General features: G+C 31.2%; 2 protein-coding genes across 3 annotated transcripts; one reads left to right on the top strand and one right to left on the bottom strand.

The window, feature by feature from the left end:
* Nucleotides 1-792: 792 nt before the first annotated feature.
* Nucleotides 793-14,256, bottom strand: LOC138941703 (odorant receptor 49b-like). 2 transcript variants are annotated; one of them, XM_070311558.1, is made up of 4 exons: nucleotides 13,951-14,256; nucleotides 9,318-9,792; nucleotides 8,854-9,084; nucleotides 793-1,155 (listed from the first exon to the last, which is right to left on the bottom strand). In XM_070311558.1, the coding sequence occupies exons 1-4, from the start codon at nucleotides 14,170-14,172 to the stop codon at nucleotides 815-817; spliced, it is 1,269 nt and encodes a 422-aa protein (XP_070167659.1). In that variant the 5' UTR covers nucleotides 14,173-14,256; the 3' UTR covers nucleotides 793-814. The 2 variants fall into 2 exon arrangements, with proteins under 2 accessions (XP_070167659.1, XP_070167658.1); XM_070311557.1 differs by lacking the exon at nucleotides 8,854-9,084.
* Nucleotides 14,257-14,420: 164 nt separating this feature from the next.
* Nucleotides 14,421-18,521, top strand: LOC138941756 (fatty acid synthase-like). The gene is made up of 6 exons (XM_070311644.1): nucleotides 14,421-14,484; nucleotides 15,524-16,352; nucleotides 16,560-17,035; nucleotides 17,172-17,423; nucleotides 17,994-18,245; nucleotides 18,323-18,521. The coding sequence occupies exons 1-6, from the start codon at nucleotides 14,458-14,460 to the stop codon at nucleotides 18,413-18,415; spliced, it is 1,929 nt and encodes a 642-aa protein (XP_070167745.1). The 5' UTR covers nucleotides 14,421-14,457; the 3' UTR covers nucleotides 18,416-18,521.
* Nucleotides 18,522-19,829: the final 1,308 nt, after the last annotated feature.

Below are 19,829 nucleotides of genomic sequence, written 5' to 3'. Positions count from 1 at the left end.
GAGCTTTCCAAAACACTATAATAAAGTATTTTTTTATTAAGTACTTTTTGAGTTATTTTATATTTTAATCTGACATATTTTGATATAAAAAATTAAATATCTCGTAAAATATTTAGTTTTTGATAATCTTGCCGTAATACTTCTATGTACAGAATAATGAGACAAATCAATTAGTATAAAAAAAAATTGTTTTTAAGAAAATTATTTACAATGTATTTTTTTAAACAATTATTTGTTTTTTTTGGCACTAATTAATTTGTCTTATTATTCTGTACATAAAAGTATTACGGTAAGATTATCGAAAATTGAATATTTTACGAAATATTTTATTTTTTATATCAAAATATGTCAGATTAAAATATAAAATAACTCAAAAAGTACTTAATGAAAAAATACTTTATTATAGTGTTTTGGAAAGCTCTCGATGTCAGCTACAAGAATACTAAATAAAAAATGGGGGTTTCCATTTAAGATTTTAAAGTTGACCTTCATATGACCTTCAAATGATTTTCCAAGGTCAAACCAATGGTACCATCTTATGGCCCCCTCGAAACCAAACAACTTTTGTCTGAAACATTTTTCTCTTCCGGGCTTGGTTTTTGAGATATTTGCCTGAGGAGATTAAAATGGGACACCCTGTATATATATATTTATGATATTGTACGAAAAAGATTGATGTGGCACATATACTACTGTAATTAGCAGTTATATTTAACAATTTATTTTTAATTAGTTATTTGTTTTATATAATTTTTTTGAACACGTATTATGTGGTTACTATTTGTAGAACTCTTTTATTCGCGCGTATTGTATTTCACGTTTCCATCATTACACGAAGTACAGATAAATAGGAAAAAGAGGTCTTTAAGATACTCATATATGTTGACAGGTTTATCGTTATGAAATTTCCAGCTTGCAAAATGACTGGAGATTCTGTCTGCATAAAGATGAAGACTAAATTCTTCATCAGTTTCGCAGGAAGATCATACCAAGCGCTTTGATAGATGGAGAACCTTATTTCTTCCATCTGGGACTTCAGATAATTCCCGATAAAGCTGTACACTGTTATTTGGATCAGAAAGACACTCTGTACTATTAAACTTTTTGTCATCATAACAATGTCATTATTTTTCATCGCTAGAATAAATTGAAATCCTACGAAAGAAAAAGAATATTTATTTATTAAATATATAAATTAGTTTTTATAACGTTACATATATATATATATATGTATAGATACAGGGTGTCCCAGACCATTCGTACACCCCTTTTAAAATGAAAATAAATGGCTTTTATCAAAAATCGCAAACATTTTTTAAATATCGGGTATGCTCTATCGAATGGTAATATGTTCAACTTTTGATTTCGACCAGAATTTTTTGAAGGGATTATAGTACTTTTTATTACAGATTCGAATTTTACGTGAAAAAATAAGAAACTTTTGTATCAAACATTTTTTCTGAAAGTGCCTCTGTCAACCTTAAAATTGACCTTGAAAGTAACTGTGATGAAATTATGAACTTCAAATGTTTCTGTGGCGTAACTAATGACAAGGATGTGTGTGTGTGTGTGTGTGTGTGTGTTTGCATGTACGATACCTTATGAACATTTGCACATACGTTTCTGAATGAGTGAGGTGTATGTACGTTCAAACAAAATATTCAAAATGAGCACCGTTCGTTGCGATGCAAGCATCTATTCTGGAAAAAATTAATTGTTCGAAGAATCTCATCATCATCTAAGGATCGAATTGCTTCACTTATCCTATGAATTATATTATTTCTTGTAATTGGACGTTCACGTCCACCATATCTTTTACCCTTCCCCATAAATAATAATCAAGGATAGTGAGGTCCGGCGATCGGGGTGGATAATTGATCGGACCGTATTTGCCAATCCACTTGTTGGAAAACATAGTATTTAGTACTGTACGGGCAACTCTCGATGTATGCGACGGATATCCATCTTGTTGGAATCACATGTCCAGGCGCAATCGCAGAGGAAGAGTTTCTAACAAGAGAGGAAGATCTGTTTCTATCAAGGCTGAATATTTAGCAGCGTTTAGATTAGAAAAAAAAAATATGAACTATGATCCGATTTCCAATAATACCGCACTAAACATTGATTTTCCATACATGTTGATTATCTATTTCTCTCAACCAGTGAGGATTAACCTGTGATCAATGATGACAGTTCCAAGTATTGACAGATCCATCATTTTTAAATGTATAATACATTTATCAGAAAACAAAATTTTGTGATGAAAATTAAGTGGTTATTGTCTTATCCAGTTGCAAAATGCAAGTCTCTGATGAAAATCATTGTTATTCAATGCTTAATGAAGAGACATCCTGTAAGGGTGAAACCCTTTTGTCTAATAATGCGCCAAATATTGTTACGACTAACACCAGAATTTCTTTCTCGGCGTCTTAAGAAATCACGAGGATTTAATTCTGTCGATTCAAGAATTTCCGCTGCTCTTTCATTCTTAATTAGACGGTGGATCTGTCTACCCTTGTTATGGTGAGGCTGAATGACACCTTCGTTTTGTATTTGTTTAGCCAAACGTGAAAAAACGTTGCGTGAATGAGGTGTTCGATCAGAATAACGCTGTCGTCATAATATTTCAGTTACAGAGAATGAACCCTTACACTTACCGAGAATTAGCAGCGTATCATATGCTTTCATATTCGAATAGGACATAGTTAGATGGACTTTATGAAAAATTCTCGCAAGAGGGTCGATATCCCCTCCACGCTTCCCGCAATAAATAGCGGGTGTTGCATGTCGCGTGTCATTACCCGAATTGCTCTATTTGTAGCGGGAGGCGTGGAAGGGATATCGACCCCCCGCGAGGATCGTATAAATAAGACGAGACGATCGATATTGCAATCAATAATCCTTCGATTATTAGAAGCGTTAAGAGCATGTACAATATGACAATATACATAAAAGAAGAATATTACGATATGGTGATGGCACTTGACGAGTGTCACGGGCAGCATCACGTAGCTGCAAGACGGTACAGCGAATTATATCCAAATCGGATAAAACATCCATCGGCTGCCGTCATACTTAGAGCAGCTCAAAGATTATACGAGACTGGCAGTATCCTTCCAAATAAATACGACACGAAGATATCGCGATGTAAGAAATTTGGAGAATACGGAGCGCGTTATACGTGTTTTCGAGCAGAATCCTGAGACGAGTATTCGGGTTGTTGCTCGAGAACATAATTTATCTTACACAACTGCACAAAAAATACTCAACAAAGGAAACTTGCATGCATTTCACTACATACGCGTGCAAGATTTGCGATGACCAGAGAATTATCATGCAAGATGAACCTTCTGCGAAGATTTTCTGCGGAAAGTAGATCAAAATCCTAGATTCTCTTCTCATATGATATTCAGTAATGAATCATTATTTACACGAGAAGGAGTTTTTACTTCACATAATATGCATTTTTGGAGCGAAGAGAATCCCAGACTCAGAAGCTTCCAACTCGCTGGAAGATAAATATGTGGGCTGGAATAATAGGAAATCAAATACTTGGTCCTATTATTCTTCCAGATATTTTAACTAGCCAAACATACGTGGAACTTTTAAGAGATAATTTATCAGATTTTTTGGAAGAAGTGCCATTATTAAAGAGAAACAAGATTGTTTTTCAACAAGACGGTACAAGGCCACACAACACCAGAATTGTGAAGAAATTCTTTAAACGAGCAGTTTGCTGGACGCTAGATCGGTCGGTATGGCCCGATACGTTGGCCTGCAAGATCTCCGGATCTCAATCCTCTAGATATTTTTTATGGGAATATTGTAGAGAAATAATTTATAAAACGCTTCCCGAGAATGTCGAGGACTTAGAAACAAGATTGCAACATGCTATTTGGGCTATTGAAGAAGAAGTAATGAACAATGTGGAAAAAAATTTATTAAAACGCATGAGAGCTTGCGTTAGGATGGATGGCGGTCATTTTGAGCTTTTTTATCAAATCAATCCGTTCTTTTCAGGGCGATCAAAGACAATCTGCTCTTTTCAGAGCGACCATCACATTTTTACATGGAACATCTTCTATTCACAAACACAAAAATAATAATAATTAAATAATAATTAAAATTTAATATTACAATAATTAATAATTAAAAATAATAATAATTAAAATTAATAATATTTTTGTGTCCTGTTTTGGAAAGAAAGGTGAAACGCACGATTAGTAAGGTGTTAAAAAAAAAAGAAAACGAATGTTAAACGTTTAATTTTTTATTATTTTTTATTTTATATTTTATTTTCGAAATTATTCCGTTCAAAATGCGGAGACTTCAGTCAATCGTAGGATATGGTAGCGTCTCGCGTCTATCACGTGACACGTGACACACGTTCGCAATTCGCGATCGGCAACCGGCAGCACTAGTACCGATATAACCTGCTTATTGTCGTCGCACGATTTCCGCGTAACGTTCGTTATGTATTTAACGTTGTTCAGAAAATATCGCGACTTTTGCGCAATCTCCTCACCATCATCTCACTCTAATCCTTCTCTTTAGTGTTCTCTCTCTCTTCCTTTTCTCTAGTCCTTCTCTAGTCCTTCTCTTTAGTGTTCTTTCTCTCTTCCTTTTCTCTCTCGTACGCGACCTCAACCCAATCCCGATGCCGGTCTTATCAATCCAATCAGCATCGCGCCACGCTATCAGCCAATCATAATCAAGCTCTCAGGAGCTTTTCCGCGCTCCTGCGTCGATATCGACCCTTCCGGTGATCCTTTATCATTCCTCGAGTAACGGTCTTTCATAGCGCACGCTGTCTTTGGAAAAATCGACAAAGCTCTCGGAATTTGGTTTGCTATTCGGATCGGATCTAGAAATCAATCTCACGGTGTTCTCAAGAATCTCAGTGAACGTAAGGACATTATCAACCGGCAGTCAATCATCGAATTGAGTGTAAGTGTTAATATTCGCGAGGTGCGGCTCGGACCAACGTACGTGTGCGTGGACTCTAAGCGTTCTTCCCGACACCCCCCGAAACCAGAGACTCCTCTGGTACTTTATCAAACAAACGTATTTCTTTAAATGAGTCAGTGAATAATCGATAGTGATTTATTGTGAATAATCGGTAGTGATCGGTTGTATAATTGTCGATACATCGATTAAGTGCGTAAGTGTAAAAGGTCGATACGACTTTTCGATCAATACAAGTGTCGAAAATAAGTAAAAAAAATTCATTATCAGTAAAAAACATTTTTCGTGTGCATCCACGGCCGTGCAGAAATTATAATCTGTATAAGGTAAGAAATGAGTGAGTGAGCAAGTGAGCAAGTGAGAAGGCGAGCGAGAAAGAGAGAGAGAGAGAGAGAGTGCGTGTCTCGATCAGCTGTTTGTTCTACCCGACGAGTATGTGTGTGTGTGTGTGTGTGCTCGCGCGCGCGCGTGTGTGTAATACGCGTACACGTTTTCACACACGCGCGCACGAACACACATACATACACTTATCGCGTATAGTCAATAACTGATCGAGCGCTATAATTGAGCGTGGTAATTTAGAATAATCGTTCGTCCTTAAAAGATCGTATTCTTAAATGATTTCTAAAAGAGATTTTTCCTTTACGAAATATTCGTCTGAAACTTAGATTTTAAATAATAAAAGAAAATAGTGAACGAATTACGAGACGAGTACGCTGTAGCGCTCGATCAGCTGTAGCGAGCGCCTCGCATAAGCGCCTGCAGCGGACGATGTGTTGCGCCGCCCCTGCCTTCTGTACTCGTCCCGTAATTCGCTCACTATTTCCTTTTATAATCTAGAAACTAAGCTTCGGACAAAATTTTCGTAAAGGAAAAATCGTCTTAGAATTGATTCAGAAATACGATCCTTTAGGGACATTATACTTGTTTCGGATCACCCTGTAGATATACAGGGTGAATCTTTTTAATATTAACAGCCAAATATCTCAAAACCTGTTTTAAAAGGAAACTTTTTAGACAAAAGTTGTTTGGTTCTGAGAGAACAAGGAGATAGGAATATTAGTTAGACCTTGGATGGCATTGTTAAGATCATATCAAGATCATATCACATTAAATTTTTTAAATTGAAACCTCCATTTTTATTACATATTCTTATAGTCCTTGTCGAGACCGTTTCAAAACTCTATAATAAAATATTTTTTGAGTTATTTTTTATTTTAATCTGACCTATTTTGATATAAAAAATAAAATATTTCGTAAAATATTCAGTTTTTGATAATCTTACTGTAAAACTTTTATGTACAAAATAATGAGACAAATTAATTAGTGCAAAAAAAAACAAATAATTGTTTAAAAAAATACATTGTAAATAATTTTCTTAAAAACAATTATTTTTTATACTAATTGATTTGTCTCATTATTCTGTACATAAAAATATTACGGTAAGATTATCGAAAATTTAATATTTTACGAGATATATTATTTTTTATATCAAAATATGTCAGATTAAGATATAAAATAACTCAAAAAGTACTTAATGAAAATATACTTTATTATAGTTTTGAAAATGTCTCGACAAGAGCTATAACAATATACAATAAAAAATAGAGATTTTAATTTAAAAAATTCTATGTGATCTTGATATGACCTTAACAATGCTATCCAAGATCTAATTAATATTCTTATCTCCTTTCCCTCTCCATACAACTTTTGTCTAAAAAGTTTCCTTCTAAAACTTACAGGCTTTAAGATACTTGCCTGTTAAGAATTGAAAAACTCACCCTGTATAAAGGATGGGGCATTTATATTGAGACACCTAAATATTAAAAAAATAAAGCAAGATAGGAAGAAATGTTTCAGACAAAAGTTATTCGGTTCTAAGGAGGTCATAAGATAGTGCTATTATATTGTTTGATCTTAGGTGGAGGCATTTTGGAGATTTCAATGTCAATCTTGTTTTATTTTCTTTACACCAGTGCTCGGAATTAATAGATGCCCTTTTCGGGTCGATATCTGAGGCACCGCCTGCGGTTCCCCCACTACCGTTCGAGGCTCGACGGCCGAGCCGCCGATCGCGCGTGCAACGCTATGCCTCAGGAGCGTCCCTATATAAAAATATGCTGAGATCGTATCTTCTGTCAAATGGTCATTTAAATTTGCTTTGCTAGATAATTTTTATAAATTTCTATCATATAATATATTATATATGTAATCTATTACGTATATATATATATATTATATGTTGTAATAATATATTTTAGAAACAGGAATATATATATAATAATTACAATTTTGATAATAGCTTTCCACATCACCCATGAGGTACTATTGTCGATGCGTTTTTTTAAAAGTGGTTTTCCCAGTAGGCCTATTCCATTATCCTATTCCTATTTTATTATCTTTATTATCTTTTAGTGCAATAGGACTGGGAAAACCACTTAAAAAAAAACGCATCGACAATAGTACTTCATAGGTGATGTGGAAAGCTGTTATCAAAATTGTAATTATTATATATATATTAATGTCTCTAAAATATATTATATATATATATATAATCGGGTCATAACGTCTTTCGCCGTTGTCCGATGCCTAACTTCCATTTCGTTCTGTTCATCCAATCCTCCTCTCCTAAGTTTCTCTCGCTCATGGACTTCCTTATCCCTTCCGCTCAAATCCTCCTTGGTCTTCCTCTCCTCCTTTTCTCCCTTGGTATCCATTTCATGATTTTCTTTGGTAACATGTCCTCTTCCATTCTCTTCACGTGCCCGTACCATATCAATTGTTTTCTCTCGATATCCTCTTTTATGGTTCCCTCTAGACCCATTCTCCCCTTTACTTCCTCATTTCTTATTTTCTCCAAGCGTGATATTCCTGCCGCTCTCTTCATGGCTTCCTTTTCCGCAGTTTCCATTTCCTTTTTAAATTCTCGGTTATTCCCCATGTTTCTGATCCATATAGTAGACTGCTTTTTATCATAGTCTCATATATCTATACTTTCCGTTTCTTCCCAATCTCTCTGCTCCATAAAATATCATTCAAACATCCAATCGCTTTCCTGGCTTGTGTATTTCTAAGTTTGATTTCTTTCTCATCTGTGCCTTGTGTGTTGAATTGCACTCCTAAATATTTGTATTGTCTACATGATTCTATCCTCTCTTGGTTCTCCAGTTCCATATCCGTATTCTCCTCTCCTATACATAAATATTTTGTTTTCTCTACGTTCATATTCAATCCCCAATATCTATATTTCTCAATTAATTTCCTTGTCATGTATTGTAGATCTTCTTTGTCATTAGCACATAGTACCTGATCATCCGCGAACTGCAATGTATATAGGTAGGTGTCCTCGTCTATTTCTATACCCATCCTTCTACATTTCCTTTTCCATAAAAATTATCTAGCAAGGCAAATTTAAATGACCATTTGACAGAAGATACGATCTCAGCATATTTTTATATAGGGACGCTCCTGAGGCAATGCGTTGCACGCGCGATCGGTGGCTCGGCTTCGAACGGAAGAGGAGGAACCGCAGGCGGCGCCTCAGATATCGACCCGAAAAGGGCATCTAACTTCGAGCACTGCTTTACACCAATTGATGTCTCTCATTTTTTGAGCTTAAAATATTAAGATAATATTATTGCAAAATAAATAATTTTATGAGATATTTCATAGTTTATGTAAAATTATGTCGAAGTAAAGTAATAAAATAAAGTGTAAAATATCTCGTAACCTATTAAACTTTTGGCCATCATACCCCTGTAACTTTTTATGCAGAATATTGCAAGGAATCGATTTATGTAAAAAAATTGGGGTGTTCCCATTTAAAAAAACACATGTATATACACATATTTCGCGAATCGGTTTTAGAAGTGACATAACGATACTCACCCATTATACATAATAATATGCTGATAATAAATAACTCTATTAACAAAACAAAACTGATCATATTGGCCAGTTTCCTGGTCAGCATTATCAGGTAACAGTGTCTTTGAATTAGTGCATTGAAACGATCGCAGATTCGCGGACTTGTTACATTAAAATCTATGAAATGAGCTCTCAGAATTTTTACTTGACCACAAATATGCAACACGATATTAAGAAATAACGCGTCATTACCTTTATATAAACAAAATTCATTAATACAAAACAATATATTGGGACTCCTTATTCTAATTAAAAAATACGTATCCGGATATAGCAACTAATCTTACCTCACGTTAATAAAAAAAATAAATTTTTTTTTTGCAAATATAATAATATGATTCTAAGTATTTTTGCATAATATTTGATTGATATTAGCTAATGCAAAAATTATACAAAATTGTCAAACAACAGATAGATATTATTACCGATATGAGCATTCGTCGACAGTATCATCGCAACAACTTGGATGAGACACAAAACTTTATACATGCTTGCTGGAGTATTAAGGTATTTCATAGTGCATGCTGATGGTATTACATACTCCAATATTAGATCCTCGTTCGTTACGTTTATCTGATTTCTTTTATCATATCCAAGAAGAGGTATTAATCCGTACATTATACAACTAAAGTAGGAGAAGCATAGCATGGGGCAAGACACGATTCTTCCTATAAGGGCATGTTTTCGCATAATCGCACGCTCTTCTACGTTTTCAATTGTCAAATAATCTTTCATGGCGGAACTGTAATTAACAGTTAAGCTGTTTGCATAAATACGGAACCATATCATTTTTAGTACGCCAAGTGTTCCGCAACAGATCAACATGATGCTGTCCACATTCTGCTCCGCGTCGGTACAACCCATGCATAATTCAATGGAAGGCAAGATCACCATTACACTCTGTTGATATGTTTTTTTCAAATATATCATATATTTTGTATTCAGAAAAAATGTGTTTCGACTTTAAGTAAACAAATTTTATAGATATTTTTGTATTTAAATGTTAATAAGTTTCTTTCTCTCTCTAAAACCCGTAATGTATAGAAAGTATCTTAGTTTTTTATATATAGCGTATAAAAAATGCTGAATTCAATTTCGAACTGTGTTATAAATGCTAGGTATGGATATTGTTTCGAATGGGACATTTCAAGTTAACGGCAGCCTTCTTGCGTATTTAAAATAGATACCAAAATAATGTAGTATACAAAATTTCAGCCGCAGCAAATCATTTTTTCAAAAGTTTTTAACCTAAATATGAAATTTCAACAAAACACAATTACAGCAAAGAAAATTTATTTTTTCAATTTGGTTGTCCAGAAATCTTTTTGTAAGTTTACCAATGCAAAGTATATGCGTGGACACAGTAAGTTCCGCCTTCCCCCCTCCCCCTCCTACAGGGGTCTTCACTTCCGGAAAATATAATCTAATCCAAACCTATTTCTGATTTAAAATTAAAATTTGATTTGGTTACGTTATATAACCTAAATTTTATCATGCTTCGGATTGTATAAAACAACAAATTTTAATGCTTCATAACTGTTAAATGGATCGTGACCGCCATTTTTTTTAAGGTCAGAGTCATTCATGACGATGACTTTGACAACATATCAAGGTCAAGATCATACATGAAGTCATTCTCTTTCTGTATAATTACCCATCCCTTCACATCCAAAGCACCCAGCGATATGACTTGAACCTCCCTTTGCGCTGAAAGTTGCAAACTCATGTAGAATCATATAATTAAAGATCTCGCTTTGTATCCGAAGCAGCCGCCGATATGAGATGAATCTCGCTTTGCGCTCAAAGTTACAAAACCATATATCCGAGTACAAAAGTTTCTGTGAAAAACTGGCCAATGCCTAAAAACTATCTAATTTTTCTAATCAATATTTTTCTGCCATATATTAGCTAATAATTTAGAAATAATATTTTTTTTCGGAATTTTATGGCCAGCTATCATATATGGTTTTTTTGTACATAGGTGGCGCTTCAAAAATATAATATTTGAATAAAAAATAGGTAAATCCTAGAATATAATAATTTATCAGTATACATTATGGATATTACTCAGTTATTATCTACAATTTTTTTAGCTACATATTCTCATACATAAAATTATACATATATTCTCATACATAAAACTAACAGATGAAAAGCAGTATAAAAAAACTATTTTATAAATTTGGCTACAATAATATAAAGTAAGAAACTACAATGTTTTGGTTTAATAATAGTTTCTTATTTTAGTTTTTGTACATTTTTCCAAAATATTAATATATTTAAAAAATCAATAGATCTATCGATTTCTTTCTTTCGAAATTTTGACCAGCTACTCACGGAAATAATTATCAAGTAATCGAGTATTTTATTAAACAGAAACTCTTGACATATATTAGTAAGTATCTATGCTCGCGATATTGAGATGTTGCTGAAGTCGGATTTTGTCTCCGCGTTGCGTTGCTATGAAGTTGTTGTCAACAAAATCTCTTATTTTACTGCAATAAATTTATTAATGTATTTCATTCATAATAATATATTTACATATTATATATCAGTATATACTTTTCTAATAATTTTAAAATTTGATGGCATAAATAGAAATAACTTACATGTTTGATATAGCATTTCTAGATCTTTTTTAACTATTGATTTTATATACTTGTATTTTCTTTTTCTTTTACGTGTTTTCATTCATTGTTGATCCATATTGTGATAATAAAAATTTTTTGTTTTGTTAAAAATTTATCATCAAATTTAACGCCAATGGGACATGAAATCTTCACTTCTTTTGGTTTTTTTAGGTTAACTTTTTGAGTATTTATAATGCTTTGAAGAAATCATTTTTATGTTCGATTAAAAAATTTAACATCAAAGGTAAGCCTGTAGATACATAGGAAAACTAATCAGTCTGTTTTTAGGTTCATCATCAATAAATCCTTAGGAAATACACAACAGAATGGCATTTCTAAGCTCCTAACATCCGCAATATCCTCATTCATCAATTCCACGTTAAATAAATAATAATCAATAAGCAGATATAAAAAAAATTAATTAACAACAAATAACAACCTATAAAATAGAAACCGCAATCGCGGGTTCGTTTCTTCTATTGTAAATTAAAACAATTTTTTTTAATAATATGATATAATATTATCCTATTAACATTTAATTTAATAAAGTATTTAATTATTTATATAAAAGAATAATATCTTTAATACGCTATATTCATTTTGGAAATAATAATCTTGACTAAAAATCTATAAGAGATAATTTTCTTATGTTTTGTGCAAAATAAAGTTTGCCGATAAACAAAATACCTAGCTAAATTTTTTCAATTTTTTATATAGAAATTAGTGAATTATTATCTAGAATTTAGATTTCTTAAAATTATTATCTAGTTCCTCTAGAAACAAGCATCGACCAAACTGATGAGAATTTGTTTAAATTAACTGGCTAAATACTGACTAGTAACTAGAATTTATAATCATTAACTGGCCAAACTTTGGAATTTTTTCTACTCAGGATAGAATCATATATAGATCTCGCTTTGCATCCAAAGCATCCAGTGAAATTGAAAAAATAGTTTCTCTTTCCTATAATTAGGTTTAGTTAAGGTTTTACTTCTAGATAAAAACTTTGGAAAAAATGATTTGCCGCGGATGAAATTTTGAATACTACATTATTTTGATATGTACTTTAAGTACGCAAAAAGGCTGCCGTTAACTCGAAATGTCTCAATCGGGACAAAGTATTACATGATATATTATAAGTTTGAATACAGTGTATTTTACATAAAGCGTTACAAAGTGTTTTATTCGGAACTTGACGTTATACAAAAACATGTTTCAAATAAAATTTATAAAGTTTTGAGAAAGAAAAAAGTTGATAATCTTGAATTTTAATAGCTATAATTTTAGTAATTGATCGTTGTAAATTTTTTTTTTTAAACAACTATATGTGTTTTTTTACATCAATTGATTCCTCTTATTATTTTGTGTATAAAAGTAATATTGAGACAAAATAATCAAAAAATTAATATTTTACGAGATATTTCATAATTCATGTAAAATTATATCAAATTAAAGTATAAAATATCTCGTATAAAATATTTTATAAAGTATAAAATATTTTACGAGATATTTCATAGTTTATGTAAAATTATATCAAATTAAAGTATAAGATATCTCATAAACTATTAATTTTTTTGCCATCCTACCGTTATAACTATTTATGCCGAATATTGTGAGGAATCGATTTCTATAAAGAACGTTAGAGTAATCTTATTTAAAAAACTAGGTTGAGATTCACATGATCTTAAAAAATAATTGTACTTAAAATTCAATATTATCAATTTTTTTCTCTTAAAATCCCATAAATTTTGTCTAAAATATTTTTTAGTATGATATCAAGTTTTAAAGAAAATATCTTTTAATACTTTATACGAAATACTTTAAATATTCAGTTTATGTTATACTTGGAATAACAGTAACGGGAAGATAAATGTTATTCAAATAAAATGTGGTGAAAACTGTTTAAAAATAGCAAATTTAAATTAGCAATATTTAAAACAAGTTTAAATAGCGATATAATATAAAACAAAAATTCAACGAAATTAAATATCTAACAATAAATAAATATATGACGTTTTATAACATATTATTTATCTAATCTTTTTTCACACGATTATTATTATGTAATTATTATTATATTGTTAGCCATAATAATGAATTTTTAAAACAAACAGTATAGCATATATACTACCCGTAATAATTATGTTATCCATTAATGATTCGTAAAAAAACTACACATATATCATAAAACATAAGAAAAGAGTCTTTCTTAGACATTTTCGATATACGATCGTGCCACTCGAGATTTGTTATTACGCTGGGAAAAAAATTCATCATATAAATCATTAAAAATAAGAAATTATTATCGCGACACCGAAATTTTGTTTATAACAGTTTTATTTTGCAACGTAATAGAAATATTTGTTAACATCGTTCTCGAATAAACGCGGATCAATGATAACCGGATCCTAACTCAAAAGATACGTACCGCACCACAAGTACCCAGGGCACTGCGTAATAATGAATAGAAATTGTAATGTTGCAGCGGCCAAACGCCGATGGGCCATGCAATAAATTTGAATGGGGTCATTGCATACGCTATATCGTTTTTCCATCTTTCACCTGCCATTGGGTCTAGATAATGACTGTAACTGATGTCGATGATCCGTTCACTACGTCGACGCGATAGTAGGTAAATATTCTGACTCATTTTTTATTCAACTCGAGAAACGTCTACTTGCTTATCAGCCCGCCTCCGTGCTCTTAACATGCGCATTATTACAAAGTGTAGACAATATTGCAATAAAACTTTACGCTAAATTGTCATTGGTTAAGAATTCGCATAGTTATTTTTTTCGAAATTGTTGTCGATGTGAGATAACTATCTTTTTATTATACGCGAATTATCAGAGAGAACGTTCACCTACATGTTTCATTTACTATGTTATGCTTCGAATATATATAACGAGTATTTTATTTCGACTTGGCAGTTTTGATGTTATGCCACAATTGTATACAGAGTGTAATGAAGCGCCAGTATCAGTAGTTTTATGAGGAAACAACGCATTTTCGTGAAAAATATTTAATGCAAAAGTTGTAAAGATTTAAGTGGCACATTATATAATAATAGTATGACCTTGAATAGCACCGTCAAGGTCATATAAAAATCACTTTGAACTTTTTAAATGGAACCTCTTATTTTTCATTACATATTCTTGTAACTTACCTCGAGAGCTTTCCAAAACATTATAATAAAGCATTTTTTCATTAAGTACTTTTTCAGTTATTTTATATTTTAATCTGACATATTTTGATATAAAAAATAAAATATTTCGTAAAATATTCAGTTTTTGATCATCTTACCGTAATACTTTTATGTACAGAATAACGAGACAAATCAATTAGTATAAAAAAATAATTGTTTTTAAGAAAATTATTTACAATGTATTTTTTAAAATAATTATTTGTTTTTTTTGGGACTAGTTGATTTGTCTCATTATTCTGTACATAAAAGTATTACGGTAAGATTATCGAAAACTAGATATTTTACAAGATATTTAATTTTTTATATCAAAATATGTCAAATTAAAATACAAAATAACTCAAAAAGTATTTAATGAAAAAATATTTTATTATAGTGTTTTGGAAAGCTTTCGACATAACTATAAGAATATAGAATAAAAAATGGGGGGTTCCATTTAAGAAATTAAAGGTGTCCTTGACTTGATCTTAACGATGCCATCTAAGGTCAAACCAATGAGACCATCTTATGTTACCCTCAAAACCATACAATTTTTGTGCAAAATGTTTTTCTCTGAACTGCTTAGTTTTTGAAAGAAAAGGGTGGTCTAGGACACCCTGTATATATATACATATATATATAGATATATATATATATATATACATATTCCATAAACAAATAATAAAGACAGTTTTTATTAATATTTAATATGAAAAACAACATACAGAGAACAAAAACTGTCTACCCTTTTTTGAGAATTTACAAAAAAAAACGAACACATTTAAGGATAAATATCCTAATAAATTAGTATTATTTGCAGATAATGATAAAAATTCATAAAGAAGATGAACTCTTAGATGCACCTATACTCGCACATCCCCGGTACTACTGCCTGGAACATAAATGCTATATCGTTTTAGGTGGTCTAGGTGGTTTTGGTCTAGAATTAATTGATTGGTTGATTTCACGTGGTGCAAAAAATCTTGTAGTGACATCGCGAACTGGAATAAAGAACGGGTATCAGCGATCAAGAGTAACATTATGGCAATCTTACGGTATAAATGTACAAATCGTTACAGCTATTGATACTTCGAGATATAAAGACTGCGAATCTATATTAAAATTTGCCGAAGAACAAGGTCCTGTGGATGCTATATTCAATCTCGCAGTAGTGTTGAAAGATGGCATATTCAAGAATCAGTCCCCGCAAACATTCGAAGAGTCTTTCGTGTCAAAGGCATGGACGACGAAAAAGATGGACGAATTATCGAGAACAATATGCACTCAGCTTCAACATTTTGTCGTTTTTTCTTCCGTTTCATGCGGAAGAGGCAACGCAGGCCAAACAAATTACGGAATGGCAAATTCCGTAATGGAAAGAATTTGTGAAAGAAGAATGAAAGAAGGTTTACATAGTTTGGCTATACAGTGGGGTGCAATTGGTGAAGTTGGGCTTGTCGCAGATATGCAAGAAAATGACGAAGAACTTGTTATTGGAGGTACATTGCAACAAACAATATCCTCTTGTTTGGACACATTAGAAATATTTTTACTGCAAGATCGGCCAATCGTAAGCAGCATGGTTGTTGCTGAGAAAAAAAATTCTAACCAAGCAATGAATCCACTTGAAGCGGTTGCAAATATTATGGGTGAGTTTGTAAACAACTGTAATATAAAAAATTTGTGACAAAACATTTATAGAAAAAAAATTTTTATTCAATAATGTTATTAAAAATATATTATATTGATATAACAAAGTGCATTAAAGAATATACAAGAAATGTAAGCTTCGATAGTTGTTGAGGTAAAATAATGTTTGATTAAAATTATATCAAAACATATAATTTTCAAAATAGGATTGAAAAATATAAACATAGTTGCGCCAAACGTATTACTGGCTGAGCTAGGCATGGATTCAATGATGGCGGTAGAAATTAAACAGACATTGGAGAGAGAATTTGATATTTTATTGACAGAACAAGATATTCGGAATCTCACATTCGCTGGACTTAAAAAAATGACAAATGCAATCGAACAAGGAAAAACGTACGATGCTATTGAAACCGCAACAAATAATTTAGTCGGTTTCGAAATATTGACACGAAAACTTAAGGATTCTGATTTGAGTTCAGATATTTATGTAGAACTAGATACAAAAAGGGAAGTTGCTGAAAACATAATATTTCTTATACCAGGACTCGACGGATCTGCAAGCGTATATAAATTGATAGAATCGGAAATTAAATCTTTGGCGATATGTTTGCAACACGGTGCACTTAATATGCCGGACGTTACTTCTTCAATAATAAAATCAGCAGGATATCTTTTGCCGGTACGTAATTATAAAATAGTCTATTTAAGATAGTTACTTAAATTGCTGTGTATTTAAACAACTATATTTGATTATACACACGCTCTCACTCGTTTTTTATATACTATCTTATATATGCTTGTGTTTATTTTTTTAGTACATAATGGAGAAAATGGAAGATCGAAAAGAATTTTTAATAGTGGGTTATTCATTTGGATCCTTAATTGCCATTGAGTTAGCAAGATTATTAGAAGCTAAGAATTTTGTTGGACGGTTATTACTTATAGATGGAGCTCCTGATTGGTTAAAATTTTTGATTGAATTGCATAATTATACTTCACAACAAGAACTACAAAATGCCATTCTACTTAATTTCATGAAAATGTATCTCGAATCTGACAATGAAATGGTAAGTCAATTATTGAGACCAAATTATGATTTTTTACTACAAAAGCGGTTTACGTAATCGTGTTTATATACGATTAATACTGTATATATGAAAATGTATAGAAAATTATTTATTAAAATATTTAAATATTCTGAATGCCTTATGCACTTTTATATGATAAAATATCGTTTACCTTATATAAGGTAATATCTTATTTACATATAATACAAATTATAGAAGCTTTGAAGGACTCGTTTAAATGGTTTTCAATGAGTAAGAAAGAATGATAATAATGATAGTATATAAGAATTATATAATATTTACAATGATTGAAATATAATGTCTATTTTTTGAGCACATGTGTAAAATGGATATCAAATTGAAACAATAATTCTTGACTACAAATTATGGCTAATAATTAAAAGATAAAATAATTTGACTTACGTTGTTCAAAAATACAGAAAAAGTAATTAAGTAATAAGAATATGAACGTGTAGTTTGTCCGAAATGTGAAAATATAGTCTCAATTTTAAGTGTAGATTATCATTTTATTAGTATTTATATAAAATACAATATTTATATTATTTACAGTCTGCGTTAGAGTTGAATAAGTGCAGTATATGGGAGGAAAAATTAGAACTATTTACTGCTCTTTTTTCGGAGAAGATCAATGTATTAAGTGTTGAAAATCAAAAATTCTTATGTACAACAGTTTACGATCATCTATTGGCTACACAAGATTATGATATATCTTTGTTGCCACCTTTAAAATCATCTATAATATTGTTAAAACCTACACTTACGCCTATCACTTTTCCTGAACAGGATTATGGTTTACATAAGGTAAACTTTTGATTAAAGAGTACACAAACACTTTTCATCATTTTTAAGATATTTTTTACAAGAGAAATTATTTTTAGGTTACTGAAGGTGCAGTAAAAATACATTACGTAGAAGGTTCTCATATGACAATGATGGACAAAGTGGCACCATTTATTAACGAAGAATTCTAAAATAAATAGCTCTGTATCAATATTAAATTATCACTTAAAGAATATTATTGGAAGAATTATATAATCAAATATGTTTCTATTAAAAAAGTATATAATATTTGTAGAAATGTGAATACGTGTAAAAGTATTTGACAAAATAAAAGTTAGATCTATATATATTTGTTTATATGAGTATGCTGTTTGTCCGATAATAACTGTACCACGGGTACCACTGTACAGCGGGTTTGAGGACGAGTAGGGAAGTTTTCTATCATTTTGCCATAATTAATGAGAAATTAATTTTAAAAAATTGACTAATCAGTGCGAGTATAAGTACGCTAAGTTTTAGCTATCATCGGCGCACGAATGAAAATTAATATTAATCGAAAGATAAATCGTTAAAATATCCAATCAATATTCATTAACTTTCGTCCCAGTAATGGAGGAGTTGGCCATTCTATCAACAGCAGTGATGCGATTGAATATATCATGACGATTGAGAAATCTTGGTTGTACGGTTTTTGCGGTTAATCGATTAACAAGGGAACCTCGCAAACTCGGAAATTCTGATTTTGCTGAAACTTTACAGACATGTAGGGGGGTCAATAGATAAATTTAGAAATTTGTGGTTGCTACCCAAAAACTGTTCTAATAGGTCAAAGCATCCCTCATATATAGAGCGGCTGTTTGCTTTTCTCGATATATCTCAAAAACTATTTGAGATATCAAAAAGTGTTTTACACAAAAGTTTTATGATAAGAACAGCTCTATTCAAGTGCATTAATAAACATCTGAAAAAATAATTTTTTTTTTAATGATCTCTAAAAAAAATTTTGTTTCAAATTATTTTTTTCAAATTTTTGTTTATGTGGTTAAATAGAATCGTTTTTACCATAAAACTTTTGTGTAAACCATTTTTTGATATCTCAAATAGTTTTCGAAATATATCGAAAAAGGCAAAAAGCCGCTTTTCTTTTACCCCTTAGAACCGTTTTTGGACAACAACTGGAAATTTTTAAATTCATCTATTGACCCCCTACATGCCTGTATAGTTTCATCAAAGACAGAATTTTCGAGTTCGCGAGATTTCTATGTAAAAATTTGCGATATCTATTTTCCGGTTAATTTTAATTTTAATTGCGTTGATGATGATTAAAAGATTAGCCGAAACGTCCGCTCTACGCTTATTAATATTACATTAAGTTGTTTTTACAATAAACTTTTATGCACCCCTAATACTGCGCTGAGCTCTTATTGCTATTATAATCCATTCTTAATTGATTTTTATATTAAGATTTTTATTCTTATATTTAATAAAGAAATGTGGTTATACACTTTTCTTCTGAACAGCATTACTGGATAATTCGATCAGGTAATCAGTTTACATTACTTTTTATATATTATATCCAAATAGTATTATATGTATATGTGCAGT

Source organism: Polyergus mexicanus, unplaced genomic scaffold (assembly GCF_030449975.1).
Source record: "Polyergus mexicanus isolate NDT 795.1 unplaced genomic scaffold, iyPolMexi1.0 SCAF_20, whole genome shotgun sequence".
NCBI lineage: Eukaryota > Metazoa > Arthropoda > Insecta > Hymenoptera > Formicidae > Polyergus > Polyergus mexicanus.
Note: the sequence above shows the minus strand (reverse complement) of the source record. Positions and strands in the feature narration are given on the sequence as shown.